General features: G+C 40.1%; 1 protein-coding gene across 6 annotated transcripts in view; it reads right to left on the minus strand.

The window, feature by feature from the left end:
- Positions 1–5,595: 5,595 nt before the first annotated feature.
- MB21D2 (Mab-21 domain containing 2) overlaps positions 5,596–19,811 on the minus strand; it is a 105,598-nt gene continuing 91,382 nt past the window's right edge. For all 6 annotated transcript variants that reach the window (XM_060099293.1, XM_060099297.1, XM_060099296.1 and 3 more), the window contains one exon: positions 5,596–8,634. In XM_060099293.1, the coding sequence (XP_059955276.1) occupies positions 7,370–8,634 (1,265 nt within the window). In that variant the 3' untranslated portion in view covers positions 5,596–7,369. The remainder of the gene's footprint in view (positions 8,635–19,811) is intronic.

A 19,811-nucleotide genomic window follows, 5' to 3' on the forward strand; every position in this document is an offset into this window, starting at 1 on the left:
CGAACATTTGGAAAATGAAGCAGCCAATGTCAAAGGCCAGAGATGTAGGCCAGGACCTTTACTGTGAAGATAAGGAAACCATTCCTGGGCTCTCTGCTATACTTCTGTTATGATTCTTTCCCACACTATCAGCATAGAAAAACACAAAATGACTGGAAGGTCAGTATGAGGCTGGAGTCATGCTATGATCTTGTCAGAGTCACAGAATTATGATGGAAGACATGCCCCAAAGATTTCTACCACGAGGTGAACACATAGTAGTCAGAGATCAAATTTAAGTGGATTATACACCCAATCTACCTTCATGTCACACAAACCCCCAAATGGCTTTTTTCCTCTTAGAATTCTTGTATAAAGAAGCTGAACAAAACTGATGTGTGAGTTAGCCAGGGTCAATGCTATATTTAGCAACTTGAGAACAAAAACAGTTTCAACTTTCCAATAAAGTCCTTTTGTAAGCAATAGCTTTATAAAATGTCACAAACACAGCTGTTTGGAGGGCACAGAGAGATTTGTACCTATGACCACGAGACTAGCCTTGGGGAACTTTCAGAACAATGATGCCACCCTGGAGTGAAATTTTTAAAACAAGGGGGAGGGGAGGGGGAAGGGGAGGAGGGGAAGGATGGGATAAGCAAAAGCGGCGTCTTCTCATTAACCTAGCCTATCGGAGCACTGCCCCAAATGTCCAGCCACCTCAGTTCATTTGGAGCGCCTGCTGGGGTCTGCAAATTCCATCTACCAGTCATAAAGTGTCATCAATTAATCTTCCCTCGTGTCCAGCTCCTATCTTTGTGCTTTTTCTCCCTCTACAGCCAAGAACTCTTCAAGGAGGGTCCTTAGAGATCACAAATCTCAATCCTCAATTTATAAATGACAAGAGCAAACAAGACCCAGAAAAGGGGAGGACAGTCACTCTGTGAATTTCAATAAGCATTATAGAAAGTACCCGTCAATCACCGTAGAAGATCTGGTGTGTTTTCTGGAGATTATCAAGAGGATGAAACCTCCATCTGACCCAAGAGCTGGACCCTGGCAGTCGGAGGCTCTTCACCCCTCCTCTCGTCCTGGTAATGTATGCTCCGCCCACCATTCCCACACTAAGAGCAAGGATGAAGCCTTGAGAGAGTAAAGTGTTGCTGAGACCATCTGGACTGGATACTGACTGAACCCTGTGAAGGCCTCTATGGAAACTTAAAGAGATCTACTCCTGCAGCCACCCAAGACAAGCCTACCCTCAAATATAAGTTCCCTTGCTTATTAAGTCTGCCACCTACCAACCTGGAGTCGTTTGGCCCTTTCTTCAGCCTCTTGCCCTCTGTGTACAGGGGTGAATTTCAGATTTCACTCGGGAAGCTCCACTGGTTGCGAACCAAGTGTTTTATTTTATTTTTAATAATTCTTATTATCACATGAAATGGAAAGCTTCTTTGCATTTATTCATTCCCATAAATAAGGAAGAGCTTGGCTCATGATGACAGATACTTCAGTCTTCCAAGCACAGCCTGTGTTGAGGCTGGAAGAAGCAAGGATCACAAACGAACCTGTTTATTTCAAGATAGCTTTGACAGTCATAACCAAGAAATGCCATCCTGCCCCTTGGGGCCAGCCCTTAAGTTATCACTAAAATCATGTCTTTAATTTACTGATAGCTGGTTTTATAAAATCTGGTTTAAGAGTGTGATTTCTATGAAAAGATGTATGAATGTAAATAATAAATGTATAGGTTTATAAAATGTAAATGGTAAGATTTTATAGAGGTTTAGTCAAAGTTTTAACCAATGACCAGAAAATTTTTAAAATACCATCACATTACAAAAAAACCTAAATTACCAAAATACAGTTCTAAAAATACAAGCTGTTCTATTTACATGTATTTCATTTTTACATCAATGCCTCTGAAAGATCTATTAAAGTTGTTGGTTACCTATCATTAGTAGTTAATTTTTAAATGTAACTTAAGTTTCCAACTGCACATTTTTTTTCTTTCAAAGACAATACCTCTCTCCCTACATCTTGAAAAATGAGTAGTGTTTTGCTAATAGTAGTTCTCCTACTGCCCATTCCTTTGAGCTCAGGAATTAAAATAAATTTCTTTAGCATTTTGTCATATTTGTTTTAATTTTTGTTGAAATATTTTAACATAAGTTACAGACACATCTCACTCCCTAATACTTCAGCATGTGTCTTTAAATAAGGATATTTTCTTATATAATCACAATACCATTATCATACCTGAAAAAACTTATTAGTAATTCCTTAATACCATACTCAAAAATCCCAAATTGCTCCAAAAATTTTTTTTATAGCTGGTTTGTTCAAATCAGTATCCTCTGAAGGATCACGGATAGCATTTGCTCATTATGTAACTCTAAAACACCTCCTCCCCACTCTTCTTTTGTACCATGGTATTAACTGTTGAAAAGTCCAGACCAGTTGTCTACAAGATGACCTGCCTCCTAGATTTGTTTATTTCCTTGTGGTGCTAGTTGTTTGTCTAGTTTCTGAATTCTGTATGAAGTAGAAGGTGTAACAAAAATTTGAATAAACTCACTACTGGCAAGAATACTTCATAGGTGATACTGCTACTTCATATTTGGTCCATTTCCTATCCCAGCTGGAAACTTTCCCACCATGGTCATCTCTCTTCTCCCAGGATCTGTCAGTGACAAAAAATTAACTTTCTCTAAATGATCCATCTACTCTGCTGATGAAAAGCTCTGAAGAAAAGTTTACCCCAGGTTCTGTTATTTATGGTTTACCTTTTAAATAAATGAAGGTCCTGTATAAATGCACAGAATTTAATCTAAATAATAATAATAGATACTAATATCAGAGGCAGAGTGGCATAGTAAAAAGTTCTTAATTTTGGAAACAGACAAATGGTTTCAAATGTTGGTCCTGCCCTACCACTTAATTGTCTTTGGAACTTTGAACAAGTTATCTAATGTCTGAATTGTGGTTTCCCTAAATGTTTAGAGTTATTGTGAGGTGTAAACAGGTTCATGAGTAAAAGCATCTAGCAAGAAGATCTGCACCAGCAAGTATTCAATAAATGTTTGCTGGGCCCCCCACATATGCCAGTGTAATAAATAAGATTTTTTAAAATGACATTCTGCAGAAATGACTACTCTATGTGTGTAAATAGATGGATTTATAAATCTAAAATTGAGATTATTTTGGAAACAGAGGTAATTAATCTTAGATTGTGAAAGCCAGAAAGGCAGGGAACAGCCTCATTTCTCCATTTTACAGATAAGAATGTAAAGTCAAAGAAACAAGGTTTTGCTTCTACCCACACTTAGCCCCCCCTTAAGCATCTGTGACAAATTGGTGGAACAGAAGATGGCAGATGAAAAATGTGTCTTCCCTTCCCAAGCCACATTAAGAATCCATTCATCCTGAAAAGAGAGGGAATGTGGTCTAGAAATGCAAATATTTTCATCTCAGCTGCTATGTCAAATGAAAGCTAAATGTGTCTTTAAAGATCTTTGAAAAACAATGCTTTTATATGGGAGATTAATATTTGAGTTTTCTGAAATTTCTTCATTACCCTAAACCACAGAGACCCAGGCATATGGACGCCCTGAAATTTGATGAATGTCAGGACCCAAGTGCGGATTGAAAACTGCCAGCCCACACTTAGAAAGCCAGGGTCACACTACATTAGTATGAGTTCAGTGCCATATGGCAAATGCCCCAGTTTATTAAACATGCTGCTTTTGAACTTACTGCTAATAGGGTATCATTATAAAATGGGCATAGAGAAAGAAACAGAATTAGTTAAAATTTTTATAGCTTGATTTCTACCATGTATATTTTCTTAAAAAATGAAAAAAAAAGAGATTTTTCCAGTTAATTAACAGAAGGTAGAAATTTAGAGAACTTTAGACATATTGCAAATAATACTCCACTGGTGAATATTTATTCTAAACAAGGTTTAGATCATACATTTTTTGTTTACCTAATGAAAATTACAGCATAATAGGTACATTTTCAAAATTGGCTATTTTTCTCAGAGAGGAGCATTAACTACATCGATTCAATCAGTTTAAAACTATATACATATTTACCTGATATTAATAAAATAACAGGAACAGGAAATAATGTCCATCCCCTTCCTTTAGTATAGGTAGTAGTTAGTGCTCCATTTCATGGTAAAAAGGTTTACCTGCAGATAAGAATATGGGGAGTCTTTCCTTGACCCCCAGTAATGACCAGATGGGGAATGGAATAGCCACACAAGCAGTCCCTTGGGTGACTCAAAGGAAGAGGTTCTGGAGAGAACTTATAAGGATGGAGTTCAGTACCTTCCCCGAAGACCACTGCTGAGGTATGGAGCAGCAGGAAGCTCCCTGACCCAGCAGCTGCTGCTAAGCACAGCCTTCCTTTTCCTTCCCGGCCATCCTGTCCAAGGCTGAACTCCAAGTCAGGAAAATTTTCTCAGCAAGGTAATGATCTGATCCAAAATAATCAGCACTTAGCTGTGACCAGCCGATGGGCTTAATCCTTCCAGGAAGTGTTACAAAACACCCTAAAGAAACCTACAATTCATGATGTGAAAGCAAATGTGTGTGTGTGTGTGTGTGTGTGTGTATGTTTATAAGGGGTTGGTGAAGAAGTCACTAGGGGCTCTTCAACGAGCCCCCAAAGCCTCCTCCCTGTTTGCTCACATCTCCACCTGAAAGTAAAATTAGCCACATATACCTGCCTCTCATTTTCTCTGAAATAACTTTGCACAGTAATTTCAAGGACATTCTTATTTTTCAAATGTCTGGTCCTGTTTGGCTCCATCCACTCTGAAACCAACCTTTACTTGCATCTTTGGATCTTCCATTTCAGATGAGAAAGCCATACCGTCCAGAATAATCTATTCTTAAAATATGTAAAAACATGTCCCATCAGAGAACTGGAATCCTGTTGAGTTATAGCTTATAAATTCCCACAACCCAAAGAAGTATATGTAGGTAACATTAAAATGATGACTGCTCCCTTGAGGCATTTTATATTGTACTTGAAACATTATTTTAACCAACCTTCCGGGCTTCAAAAGGACAGAGGGTTAGTAGGTCAATGATTTGCTTATGTTTCAGACAAGAAAAGGTATCGGACTACATCTCATTTCTACTCACCTTCAACAATGCCTGACTTACCAGCCCTAGGTTTATGGTACTGATAGCAAATCCAAGTACTTCCTCTTCCATATCCAGGGTGCATGCTGCTCCCCCCGCATCCCAAGCTAGAATCCTGAGCATGTCCCCAAATGAAGCAGCTGACATTGTATGCCCAATCCCTAACTAATGATTGTGGCCAGGAAAATGGTTATTTTGATTGGCCTACACCAATCAGGGTGCATGTCTGAAGCTGGGGATGAAGTCATTTCCCAAGAAGGACACAGATTATATGGAGGATAGGTATATACTAGTAGGAAAATTGGATAAAGGGAAGAATGAATACTGGTTGTTCACTACATAGACATCTGGCCTGAAAGATAACAGCAAGCCCAGGGCTATATATACTGAAAATTACTGTTGGATTACTAATAATAGTTTCCAGATTACAAACTAACAAACAACACCAAAATTCCAAGGCCAGTATGTTTCTTTTATTATTATTATTTTTGTTTGACTTAAGATGGTTGAATGATTTCATTTTCATTTATAAGCATTACAATAATTCCCATGCAAAAACCAAGACCGTATATGCCTAATTGCAATCGGCCAAAATCCAACCCATGAGACTGGACATTCAAGATCAAAATCAAAATGTTGCTTGACCTTTCCAATAGTAGACATCACGGTCATCCTTTGAGAGATCGGCAGGCCCCTGACCTCCCAAACACTACAGTTTGCCATGAGTTCATACCAAAACAGGGAGCCGATCGATGCCTTGCAGCACCTAAACCTGGCAAGTAATTTCATTCATGAAGACAGGACACCTCTACACCAAGGCTGCCACCCACAGTTATCTCCTGGTTCCTGCTCTATAGAAAAATCTGCTTTTGAACAGGCATGGTATCTTCTATGTGGGGACTGATATTAATTTTTCCTTCCAGTTTTCCTCAAAACTCTCTGTAGAAGCAAAGAGACTTTACAAAAAAGCTTACCTCTATAATGTCAAAAGAAATACAGTTGACCCATGAATAATGCAGGGGTCAGAGGCACCAACCTCTGTGAGGTTGAATATCCATATATAACTTTACAGTTGACCTTTTATTCACGATTCCAAATCCATATATTCAACTAACACATTTAGTGGAAAAAATCCGTGTATAAGTGAACCCACGCAGTTTAAACCCGTGTTGTTCAAGGATCAACTGTACATACAAAGACAACTACTTTATCTAGCATGTACTTTCCCCAGCTTCAGATAAAGTCACTTAGCAGATATAAAGCTTTAAAAATTTCTCAGTAAGATAGGAACCAGGAATATCAAGGAGGGCAAAACAGGACCCCACAATTAAAGAACTAAACAAATACAAAGAATCATTCTATTGATTAAGACAAATGGGCTAAATGAAGAAATGATAGCATCTCAACAGTGGATGTCAATTTATATTGAAATACACGCATTGGAACTCCGACAATGGCAAAAATCTCATTAGTGCAAATAACAATTATAATGGTATATTCTTTAATAGGATTTAAATAAGGCTTCAAATAATTACACACACTAAAACTACCATTTGGAAACCTTAATTCTATCTGGAAAGTTGTCAAAGACACCCTTCCAAACCATCCAAAGTTCTGATTTAAGGACAATTACATTCAATGAAGTTGCTCCAGACACAATTTATAGCATTATCACTTTCAAAGTCTACATTGTTTGGCAGAGAGGGAGAAAATACCCTGGCCACTGGTCGAAAGAAATAAATCCAACTAACGTACCAGGTAGTTCCCAGGTTCAGATGATTTTTAAATATCTGTGGTGATGAACGCTAATTAAAAAAAAAATAAAGACAAAAGAAGGAAAACAAAAAAATAAGAGAATCCTGAAGCATGAGAAAGAGATTTGTTTCCCCACTCCCATGAACAAAAGTATGAAAGCACAAAGTATGAAACAGAAAAAAGAGAGAGTTCATGGGTATTTTCATCTATGGCTCAAGTTCTCCTTAAAAAAAACAAAACCAAACACCAAAACAATGTGTAATAACTACAAAAAGTAAACAACAAAATCAGAGGCAGAATATGAAATAGTAATATACTGTTTCAGAGCCTGCACCATCCTGCAGAACCAGGAAACTTAAAATGTGTTCTTAACAGATCCAATCTAGGCTGGATATGTAAAAAACAGAAAGACGGCATCACAAACCACACTACATATTATGAGAGTTTTAGAACCAGAGGGGAAAAAAAGGCAGCAAAAACGCTCAGAAAAATTTATCATCAATTCTGAAATGGGGCCTTGTCACATCATCAGGGTTAATGAAGACGGAGATCGACTTCCCCGGGTTCTCAGTCACTAGTTGCTGCAGTTTTTTGGCCAGACGGTCATCGGGCTGGTTGGGGTCCCCTCCATCGGACTGCGGGGAGGGGATGCTAGTGGTGCTCCCTCGTCTCTGGAGCTCCAGTGTCAGCCGGTTGGCTGCCTTGACGTGCTCGATGGCGGTGCGCAAGTGCTCCGCCGGGTCTGAGCGGACGGAGGAGAGCTTCCGTGCGTGGAGCATGACCGTTTCCTCGGACAGGTGCTCCAGCATGTTGCACTGCGGGATGAAGTAATTGGGACACATCTTGTTGACCAGACAGTGTTGCAGGTCATCAATGAGGCCCAGCAAAAAGTGGGCTGCATAGTCTTCTTGGGCCAAATAGTTGGCAGGAAGTCTGTCGCAGGCCCAGAGCATCATGCTCCGCAGGTGATAGGGGCTGATAGCCTTAGGCCGGGACAGGAGTTTAATGATGATGGCTTTGCAGGCCTGGTAGGCCTGCATGAGGCTGCTGGAGATGCACTTCTTCAACTGCACCTCACTCCTGGCAAAGGACAGCCGCCACTCATTGTCCTTCTTTCCCTTGTAGGAGCAAGCAGGCACCAGGTAAAACCCACTGATGACTTCTTCCTCAGTGATCTTCCCATCCCAAAAGTGGTTCTCCATGAGCCAGCTCTGGGCCACTGCCGGCCAACCCTTGAAAGAGACCACCGGGACAATATCATACAACATGCGACTGCTCCCCACACCCAGAATGATGGAGATGATGGTCCCATTCTTTTCTACCTTTTCCACCTTTGGCATCCCTCGCTGGGGTTTCTTCTGTATCTCTGATAGGACAATGCTGATGGAGTCATAGAACCAGTCAGCCACTTTGGTTGGGGAGAAGAAGTAGTTGGTGGCACCATTGATGTGATCTACGATGGTGCAACAGTCTTTCCACTTACTAATCGTCCCCTCGTCAAAGAGCCGAAGGCTCAGCCAAGAGTGGCACAAGGCTGAATGGCGCATATCCAGTGTCACAGGCTGATTACGGTCATGAAGCTTCAGGGCTGGCACCAGAAGAGTGAAGTCCATATCATAGTCGGTCCCTCGGGCATAGACATTAAGCTCATCTAAGTCCAGGTCTACCACGCCTTCCCGGACTCCTCCAGAAAGCAATAGATACTCATTGGCCACTGGAAGTTTTTGGTCCAGCTTTTGCACCATTCCTAAAAACAGAAGGAGAAAACACTATTACAGGAAGCACAGATACAAGAGTCTTAATGCATCAATCGAGAATGTGCTGAGCTTCTAAGAGCCACTATTCGTTATCAATACAAAACCAGATCTTAGGCTGCTGCACGGACCCAGCCAACAGTACATTGTTCATTTTCATTGGTGCTAGAATCCATCCTTTTCCAAATGGGAGAATTACGCAGATTCTTCTCTCATGGTGAGAGCAGTATCATTTTCAATCATAAACCATGGCTCCTCTTCCCCTAGTCATCACCTCGGTTAATGGCACTGCCATCCACTCAGTCACCCAGGCTGAAAAACCTTAGTAAGTTTCAAGTCTTACTTGCCTTTCTACTGCCAAATCTTATCTATATAGCCTCTGCAACATTTCTTGTTCCTGCCCTGTTCTCCATCTCTGCTGCCATCATATAATGCCTGGCTCTTCTATCTCTTGCCAAAGCTGTCTCCCTCCCCCACACCCTCCCCCTGCTTAAACTTTCCTCTGTTCCGATGATTCTCAATGTGGGCTGTGGACACTGAAAGTTAAGACACTTTCAGAGGACAGTGAGGTCATAACTCCTTTCATAATACTAATACATTATTTGCCTTTTAAACTGTGTTGACACTTAAGCTGACATTTAATGGTACAAAAGTAAAGGAGGGCAAAATTGCTGGTGCCTTAGCATTAGTCAAGACAGTGGCACCAACCGTACTAACAGTCATTTGATTCTTTTTTATTGGCATGCACTAGCATTTAAAAATTAGTAATAATCCAGTTTCACTTAAAATCCTTAATGGAAAAGAAAACTGGATTAATTTTGTTGAATCCCAACTTTCAAACCTCCTTTTTATGTGACAAAATAGGAAGTAACCATAAAGCACCTCTGCTGCATACTGAAATACAAACTCTGTCTTCAACAAAAGCACTCATGTTTGAGTTGGAGGCTAAATGAGCTGCTTTCTTCATGGAACGCCATTTTTAATTTAAAGAATTACATATAAACTATGGGTATTTAGACTTCAGTATGTAATAGACATTTTCTTAAAAACTGAACAAATTAAGACTGACTCCACAAAAACAACTGAAATATTTATTGCCAATGAAAACATCAGACCCTTCAGGAAAAAAAAAACATTATTTTAGAAAACTTATCTCCTGCACCATAAACTTAACATCTTCCCAAATTGTATACTTTTCTAATGAGATTGGTGGTGATAGAACAAATGTGACTTTTAGGGATGATATTATGAGCTCTTTGAGAGTGAGAACCATGTCTCAAAGATGTATGAAGCAGTCACAGGGGTCTGCTCCCAGCAGGCACACAATTGAAGCTATGACTGAATGACAAAGGAACAAAGAGATGAAATTAATAGGCTTAAATATGAAATACATAAAGGCGAGACGGAAATGACTGTTCCACAACCAACATACAAATTTCCCTTCCCTGCTTCCTGTCTTTTTATTATGGATTTACCTGTGCTTCATTATCTGACAAACTACCAGCATCACTCCATGACTTATTTAACAACTTTTCCTGAAAGATCAAAAAGAATGACCACAAACTATGATTCCATTAGTCATTGTAGTTACTTTTAATCAGCATAGTTTTTTATTCATAAGGCAATACCAATGCAAATAAATAAACCATGTATATGTGTCTATGCTACCGCTATATTTCAGAATCTGACACTCTCTGATAAAAATGTGTTCTTTTTCATTCTTTAAAATCCTATTTTCCAAACAACAAAGAGCGAACGATCACTTTCTTTTTAAAGCAATCAATAAGTTATCCAGCATTAAAGAGTCAACAATTCATCAGAAAGAGAATTCAGTGTACCTGATTTTTTTGGGGTGGTGGTGGTGCTGTTTCTCACGCTCCCTGTGCTGTGATGTGGCACCCAGATCCCTCTTCAATAAAGACTTCTTGTCTCAGCTGCTGAGGCTGTCAGTGCTTATCCCTCAAGGATGGTCTGACCGCAAAGAGCCACCTCAACTAAGACCGTGGGCTGTGGTTAGGGTTAGGGTAGGAGGTAAACATCCCGTAACCAATCAGTGTGGAAGTGCCCCAGTTCAGGGTACTCTGATGAGTCCCCAGCATCCAGAGTTCCCACTAGGGCCCGCTGAGAAGGACACCACACTTCCCCCTCCTCCTGACCCTGCTTCCACCCCCTCCCTTGCACAGGTGCAGATCCCAAGGGTGTTCCTTTGTAAATATCCTCACTCCATCTCAGGGGATGCTTCCTGAGGAACCCAATCTCAAACACTACATACTAACCCAAGCAGCCTTCACTACAAATCAGCAGTGAACAATTTATTTTCCTTTTAAAAGTGGTTTTTAAAAGCCAGACAGCAACCAGTGTGGAAACTGTAACACCGAGAAAAAGATTCATTTCTCAGCTGTCATCATGTCTCAGTATTAACCTCATCTTTACAAAGTAATAGCTACCACCTCCACAAGTTTTGGCTGTAGCTCTAAAAGGATAAGATGGAACTTTCAGAATCCCGAGCAGGTGGTGAAAATCACTTTTACTATTTTACAGGCTCACATGGAGGTACAGATACTTTCAAAAGGAAACATTTGATCTTGAAATAATTTACTCATTATTTCATATATTGTTTTATTCCAGCATCTGGAGCGCCCCAAACACACATGGGGAAAACCATGACATGCTGGGTTGTAAGTAGTAAATAAGATCTGAATTGATTAGTAGTATTGTTATATGCACACTACATAATTGTCCCCTTTTAGGCATAAATAACTCAAAATTATATACATCTTTTTCTCCTAGACAGGATCCAACTGGCTCTGAGCACACTAGCCAGAACCTGTCTACACAACCAGAATAACATCTGTAGTAATGGGCTGGGGATAACTTGTTAACAAACGTGTCACTGAACTTTGCCTTGGATTGCCACAGTTTTGTTCGGATAATTAAGGGTGAGAAAAAAGCTAAAATTCCTTTCTGCCCTCTACTGGATTAAAGAAGAAGTTTTAACATATTTTCACTTGTTAGAATATTCCACTTTCCTCCCAATTGCTGCTTATGCACCTAAAATGTTGGCCCTTCTTTCAAAAGAGCCGTATAAAGTATTTGGCTAAATTCTAATATTCAGGGGTTAGGATAATGTTGGACATTTCTTATTCCTTTAAAAAGGGCACACAGAACTTGAGCAGTAGTGAGAATACAGCTGAAGCTCATTTGCTAAGCTCCTAGGAGCTAGAAACAAAATCCCTAAGGCCACACTGTTCCAGGAAGCTGATCCCCTGAGACCTCCACATTTACATTTAGCCTGCCTGAGCCCATTAGTCTGCAGTTTTACAGATTATTTGGTAGCACAAATTGGAGCCTTCCCCAGAACTGCACAAACTCAAAGGCCCTCCTTGAAAACTTCCCTGGGCTAAGTTTAAGTAAAAATCAGCTGACATTAGCTATCATCCCAGATGGGTTGCCAGGCAACTAAAACACAGGCAGGGTCTGAGAGGGAAAAAAAATTCTACTGTACACTTTGGCTGTAGGCATTAGTTCCAACAAGTGCCATCTCTGAACTGATCCAAGGTTTTTTGTGTAATTACAGGAGACTTTTGTGATATCACGTGCCTCTGGCTGTTTAGCTATCAGTAAATTATCGGAAACAGTGAGTGGGAACAAAAGAAAGGTTGAACACACACCACTGAGCTTGTTAGCAGCAGAGAAAAGGAGAGATGGAGAAGTAGCTTATTCCCCTGGGTGGGTCTCTTCTTTTCAGGGAAGCACTGGCATATGTTTGCTCTTAAAAACACAAAGCAAAAGTGCCTCCCAGCCTCTCTTCCTGTAACTGATTCCTTGATTTCAGTTTATTTCATAATGTCTACTTATGAGGACCTTAAAACTACTGTTTTAGGTACTGGGGCCCCAAGTTTAAGGAATGAGTTCCCTATCATCCACTTAGTTCTTTGCTGACTGCCTTTAGAATATCAAGTGAAAAACTGAAGTCTGTCCTGGACTCCCTTGTATTCTGGTGAACAAAACTTTATCACATTCTGTTGAGTTCAGATTACTAATTCCCATCACTCAAACATATAATGCCAGCTGGTTGACACCAGAGCACAAGAACTAAGTATCATTTGTCTTCTCCCATCTTCACAGTTTCCCTCAAGTACATCTATGAGAACTCAATTAGTAAATAGATAAGTGAAATTAGTACTTATATAGATTCCTTTAAAAAAAAAGAATTCTTAACTATGTTGAAGAGATAAAGATCTATCAAAGAGAGAAAGCTTTTATGTCTTGTAATTAAAGCTACAGAATACATTTTATCTCTCTCTATATCTTTGACTATGTATATAAAAAAGATTTCTATGTAGATAAAAAAGACCTGAATATCTCAATAATATTCATTGTTTCATAAAAAAAGTATTACGTTTTTCACCTCAACTCATGTGAAACACCAATAACGGTGCCTTTATAGCACTGATCCTTATAGTAGGAAGGGTACAGAATGGGATGATTTTGCAAAGTCCTTCTATGATTTTGATACATTCCCTTAGGGTAGCAGTCTCCTTAGCTGTTAATAAACAATATAAACCTTCCAGTAAAAATATTACAATCTATGTTTCAAATATTTTTGTCAAACTTATTTGATAGTCTGAGCAACAATCTAAAAAGTAGGCATGGCCATCTTCTTCTAAAAAAGTCACCAATCTATGAGATTTTTAATGACTTCAAATTGGGGAAAGTTTTTTCATTTTCTTTATTCACAGCCAGAAATCATCTATATGAAGTCCCTCACTTTATAGGTGTAAAACTGAGTTCAGAGAGGAGAAATAACTCATTCAAGGTCACACAGCCCTGGGGACAGATTAACAGCATTGCCTTTAATTCCCACATTTGTTGTGAAGGTCAGAGTGGCAAATGCACACTGTTCTCCCTATGACAATGACCTGACATGAATGTAGAATGGCTGGGAAGGAAAGTAGCAGAGGTCTCAAGGCAAAGTGTCAGCTTTGCACTTTTGTTGGTCAAAGCTTTCATGTGACCTTGGACCATCAGCAGAACATGCCCCATCATCCACATTTATCAGAAGGAAGAATGCACCTGATCTGTCTTACAAGAAGCTACCCATATTCCCAAATAAATACACTATAAGACACAGGAAATACAGAAGTAAAACACCAGTGGAGCTTCCTAGCTTTTCAATGATCTGCTGAGTGATCATTAATATTAACAATTTTATAGTATGTTTTATAAGTCAAAGAGTCTGTTTTATTTGGCATAACTTCTGAGACAACTGCAGGTAATTTTATTTAAACTTTTTAGAGACCTGATTAATTCATGTATGGTAATAACCTATTGACCAAATATATATAGTAATAGGACCGATTCAAAAGATGCCTCCTCAAAGAAGTCTTCCTTGATCTTTTCGCATCTTGACACTAATTATGTCTGCAAGAACACTGGAGTCAGAGCAAGACAGGCTTGGATTTGAATCCTGGTTTTGTCATTTACTACTTAAGTAAGCCTGACAAGTTATTTAACCTCTCTGAGCTTCCAATTCCTCATCTATTCAAAATGAACAAAAACCATAAAACCGCACTTCTAGAGTTGATATGAAATGCCTAAGCACACTGTAGATATTTAGTTCATTTTCCCCATATAGTCTTCCCTTTCTTCACCATCTATAAAACTGGCTTGGCCAAACAACTCCTATTCCACAGAGTTGATAATCTATCTAAAGCCTCTAAGCATGTGTAAGGCCTACAAAACATGTTAGATGAAGGGAAACGAACGGAGCGTCCTCTCCTCCAGCCGCACCCAGACTGAAGCTAGCCCAGGGATGCCTCCTCTAGTGGCTGCCATTGGGTAGCATGGTGCACAGCCTGGCCAGTAGAAGGTGGGCTGTATTCCAGCCCTTTTGTGTTCCCTCAGAACAAGTGCCCTGCAAAATGAACAACCTATACACCCCTGTGAAGGACCTTGATCTGAATTCTTACCCTAACACTTTCTACACCTATAATCATAGTGGGTTGTATTCATGGCTTATTGTCCTTCCTTAATGAGATAACAACATTTGGCACAGTAACTGGCAAAGCATGTCAGTAAATGAAAGATGCTCTCACAGTCAATAGTCTATGAGCTCCTGCAGTCAAGGTTTTACTACTGCAGGGGCTAATACAGACTTTGGGATTAGAAGGCAACTGTGGGTTGGATGCATCATTTGGCTCAGTCAACTTGACTACATCATCAATCATAAATTGGGAATCATGAGATTTGCCATATAATGTAATAGAAAATACTATCAGCATATCTCTATAAAATCATCCAAAAGTCAGGTTGGAAAAAAAAAGCCTCTCTAATCTTTCATTATTTTCTTTCTTAAAAATTAAAACTCAAGTTCTAAAAACTGGTGGGCTTTGGCAAAGTTTACTAAGCAATTTTTTTTTTTTTTTTTTTTTTTTTTTTTTTTTTGGTACGCGGGCCTTTCACTGTTGTGGCCTCTCCCGTTGCGGAGCACAGGTTCCGGACGCGCAGGCTCAGCGGCCATGGCTCACGGGCCGAGCCGCTCTGCGGCTTGTGGGATCCTCCCGGACCGGGCCACGAACCCGTGTCCCCTGCATCGGCAGGCAGACTCTCAACCCCTGCGCCACCAGGAAAGCGCTACTGAGCTATTTTGAACAGAATGAACATGAGTTAGACGTGGACCCAGTCCGATTCATCCAGGACCCACCTAATTAAACATTGTGGGCCTAGGTTTCCTTAAATGACATTGGGGAATAACAATTAAAAGTTTGCTGGGTGGCCATGGGGATAAAACAAGAAAATGCACACCAAATTACTTAGTGTGTGGTCTGGTACTCACTTGGCAGTCAATAAACAGAGGGTTCTGCGCATGTGCCCACATTAGCAAAATATTTTTCCCATCCAATAAGTCTTGCCCTTTTCCTCCTTTTAGTTCTTAGGATAGTTTAAAAACTCATGGTTTCTGCCAATCAAGACTTATTGGCAAGACTCAAAGGAGTGTCTCATTAGCCCCACCTAGCAGCCGCCTACAGCTATAACAGGGAGGGCATGAAAGATAGGTTGTTAGTTTACAAAAGGAGTGATCATTTTAGAAGGTTCATTCTTGAAAGATAAAAACAGTAGTAAGTGAAAAGTGACGCCAATACGGTATCATAAGGCTACCTAAGGATACAGAAATATACCAGTGATGACCAGATTACCTCTCTCCTGATCTTCAGAAGCAGCAAGAAGCTTCTAATGGAGATGTTCAGCATTAAGTCAAATGTACCCTCCTTCAGCCTGTGACCCAGCTGAGTCCGGTTTGTATTCCTTTCTCATTTGGGGATGTATATGGCAACTACTTAAGTACTCTGAAACTGGAAGCCTGGGTTTGATGGGTGGTGGGGAGGATCTAGATTTTAGAAGAGGAATAATAAAGGAGGCCAAGTCTAGGAAATTGCAAGGATGGTGGTGGGATTCAAAACTTGGGTTTGACTTATTCATGCATGTGACCCATAAGTATCAGTGCCTCCTCGGAGCCAGTACTATGCCAGATAGTGAAGACACAACAGTGAAAAGAAACACACTGTCTCCGCTGCATGGTCCTTATGTGGAGCGAGAAAGCCAGTTACATTTGTATCAGTTACATTTGTATCAATCAGGAGAGATGTGATTATGCTGAGTAACAAACCTAAAACCTCAGTGACTTCAAACAACGAAGTCAGGAGGCAACGTGACCATCGGAGGTTGCTGGCTAGCGCTCTTCTTTCCTTCATCCAGGACCCAAGTGGCTACAGTACCCCTCATCTAGAAACTCACAGGCCCTCTACTGGAGGAAAAGGAAGCCCTGGGGGATCTCTTTTCGGCAGCTAAATGCCTTGGCCTGGGAAGGACATATGTCATTTTCATTCACACATCACTGGCCAAAACTAGTCCCACCCAACCCCAGGGAAGAAACTGCAGTTCTACCTCATGCTGGGAAAGCAGAGAGCCAGAAATATTTGATAAGCAGTATGAACAACTCCCAGACTAACCAAATAAGCACACACTAATGAACATATAATTATAAGCTGAGATAATAACTCTGAACGAAGTGAATAAAGGTCCTAGCCAAAACATAGAAGAGGATGAGGAGGACTGCAAATTGTTTCGCCTGGAGAATGAAAAATTCAAGAAGACCGTGAGATCTATCTTCAAATATGTGATGAGTTGTCCTGGTAAAGGAGAAACGGACTTTAGGTCTTCTCTCTCATCTGTTTTACTCTGTTGTTTCTAACCTGCAACCCAGCTGCTATCACAATCCTCCAACCAACTCCACCGATTTTAAAAGAAGAGATCACAGTAGTAGCAATAACACACATCAGAACAAAAGAAGGACTGACTTTACAAAGCACACTTTCAAAGTATGTACATCTCATATCAAGGGCTCTCCGAGAAGGGTACAAACATTGATTGGCTCTACTATGCATTGAGGCATAGGCTGAATGTCTCATCTGTGTCATTTCTTTCTATCCTCTTGGCACTTGGAAGTAGATCATCCTATCCCCATTTTACAGATGAGGAAATCAAGAAAAATAACAGTCGAATAAATCATTCATGGCCATAAAAACGGAAATGGGATGAAAATTCAGGTTCATTCCATACTCTTTTCACTATCCCAGTGATGCTTTCCAGCATTAAATGGGCTCTCCTGAGAGGATAAATAATTTAATATCTTTGGACCTTTAAAACTGCCACATGAAACACTGTAAGAAACAGTTAGTGGAAGCTTATTTCTCTGTCCAAAAATAAAACAAATTCTATTTTGGAGTAAAATGATTTTTAAAGCAGATTAAAAGCTCATTTTAGCCATCCCTGGGAAATGAAGCATTATAAGCAAAATGGGTCAAGGATTATAGGGAAAGACAAGATTATAGATGACTTTTTATTTTTAAAAAAAGTGAGTATCTAGTGCTGCGACACACAGCCATGTGTGCATGCACGTATGTGTGCTGCATACTTAACTCAGACAATTCTGAAAGAGCATTCCACAAGTATTTTAGTTCCAAGGGCATCCTTGGAATTCTTTCAGTCCCCCATGACAAACTCTGAAAATGTTCCTATATATTCAGATGCATAGTTTAATTTGCTTACTTTAATCCAACAGCAAAGCCTAAATTTTAAAGTCCTATCCCCTAAGTTTTTACTACTAGACTGGGAGTGGCTGAGGACATCATTACCAAGGGAAATACTAACCACAAAGCCAGAAGCTGTTACTGAGTTCTAAATCTTTTTCATCTGTGGACACAGCAGTATCTACCACCGTCACTTTTTTCCTCTGTGCAAAACTCAGCTCAGGCACACTAAGCCACGGGGAAAGAAACATGACGAATTCTGTGCCTTCTCTAAAAAAAAAAAAAAAAAAAAAAAAAAAAGCAACCCAAACCCAAATCAAATCTAAACAACCTAACTGTTATCCTGAGTCTCAATAAGAGACATGCCCGTTGTGACTCAGCAGCCTGAGAAACTATGTCACTGTTGATTAAAAAGGGACTCCACAGTGTACTGTAGCTGTGGTCTACACGACACACTCAAAGTTGCTACATTAGCTCAAAAATGGTTGCAATTTATATAAAGACCCAGCTAAAGGATTTTAAAACTTCATTGGCTAGCAAAAGTCCTGTCTTAAAATTAGTTTACTTTGGAAATGTTCAAACATACAGAAATGTAGAGCTAACAGTATAATGAATCACCATGTACCCACTGCTCAGCTTCAACAATTATGCTTGCCATGCTTGTTTCATTTATTCACACACTTTTGGCTGTAGTTCTTTAAAGCAAAGCCCAGATATTATACCATTTCACCCATAAAACACTTCAAAATGTTTGTCTGACTGACAAAACCTTTTAAAACTGTAACCACCATTTTCATATCTAAAGAAGATTTAAGATGATTACTTATTATTACTATTATTGACTTCACTGATTTTACCTTTTTCCTAATATGCGCGAATATATGAGTGTGTGTATGTGTAGGACAGGCTGTTGATGCCCTGCACCTGCAGCCACGGCAGGCGGTTTCCTGTGAGATGGCAACTTCCCTCCTTAAGGCCAATGATTCTGCTCTTTGGCCTGAGGGTCATCTCTGCTCTGGCACCACTGGGAAGTGCAGGGGAGTTCATGCAGGAGAACTTACTTTAATCCAACAGCAGGGGAGGGCAGGAATCAGCAGACAAGTGCCCCGCTTCCCCAGACTCTGGTGGGACAATTCTGAGTTCTACACAACTTCCCAGAGGGTCCCACAAGATGAATCTGCTCATGAACAGTCCCTTAATTGCCTTTTCTCCCTTCTCCATCTCAACTGATCTACTCCCTCCCTCGTGCTTCTCACAATCACCTCCCAGGTGAGCTACCACATCAAGGGTTTACTGGAATCTTCAAGGGTGAAAATTTTCAGAGTGATATACTTGGATTGACACTGTCAGTCTGACACTGTTACTTCCTGACATGATGAGAGACCCCAGAGCCACTATATCTGCAACCAAGGGACTCCTATTACATACTCAGAAGAGATGGAAGGGAGAAACTAGGAGCCTGTTAATAAGCTGACTATAAACATGGTAACTACTTAAAGGCATCTCCTCTTGTCCTCTGAGAATAATTTAACTCTAGGACATTTTCCAAAGCACCAATTTGCAGCCAACAACCTTAGCCAGAGATTTTTTAAAAGCTACTATATAATTACAGTGTGAGCTAAAATCATAGTCTAATATCTGATTTTTAAAAAAGATTATAACAGTGCATTTTTCCTTTGATGCCCGAGAACAGACCAGGTAAATAAACGGATTCCATCTTATAAAGCAATTCCCAATAACTGCCAGGAGGTGGCGCCCATACTCCATTCATTTACTAAGAGTTTTTGGAACCAAAGTCATAAAATCCTCCAAAGCAAGCTCTAGGGAAACAGGCTTAGCAAAGGGCTAAGACTCGATAAGACTATATTAAAGCACCACTCCGGGGCCTATTTGCCCTCAGCGACTCAAAACCTTGTCTTTTGGTCTCCCAGAGGAAATCTGGTTATTCAGGAGCTGATGTGCTCCACCTACGTGGAGCCCAGGCTGAAAGATGCTTTGTCTGGGCAGGCAACATGGTTGGCAAACAATTCTTAAGAGTATATTGAAGACCTTGTTGCAAAGTAGAGTTTCAGCTCTCA

The sequence above is a fragment of the Mesoplodon densirostris genome, chromosome 5 (genome assembly GCF_025265405.1).
Source record: "Mesoplodon densirostris isolate mMesDen1 chromosome 5, mMesDen1 primary haplotype, whole genome shotgun sequence".
Lineage (NCBI taxonomy): Eukaryota > Metazoa > Chordata > Mammalia > Artiodactyla > Ziphiidae > Mesoplodon > Mesoplodon densirostris.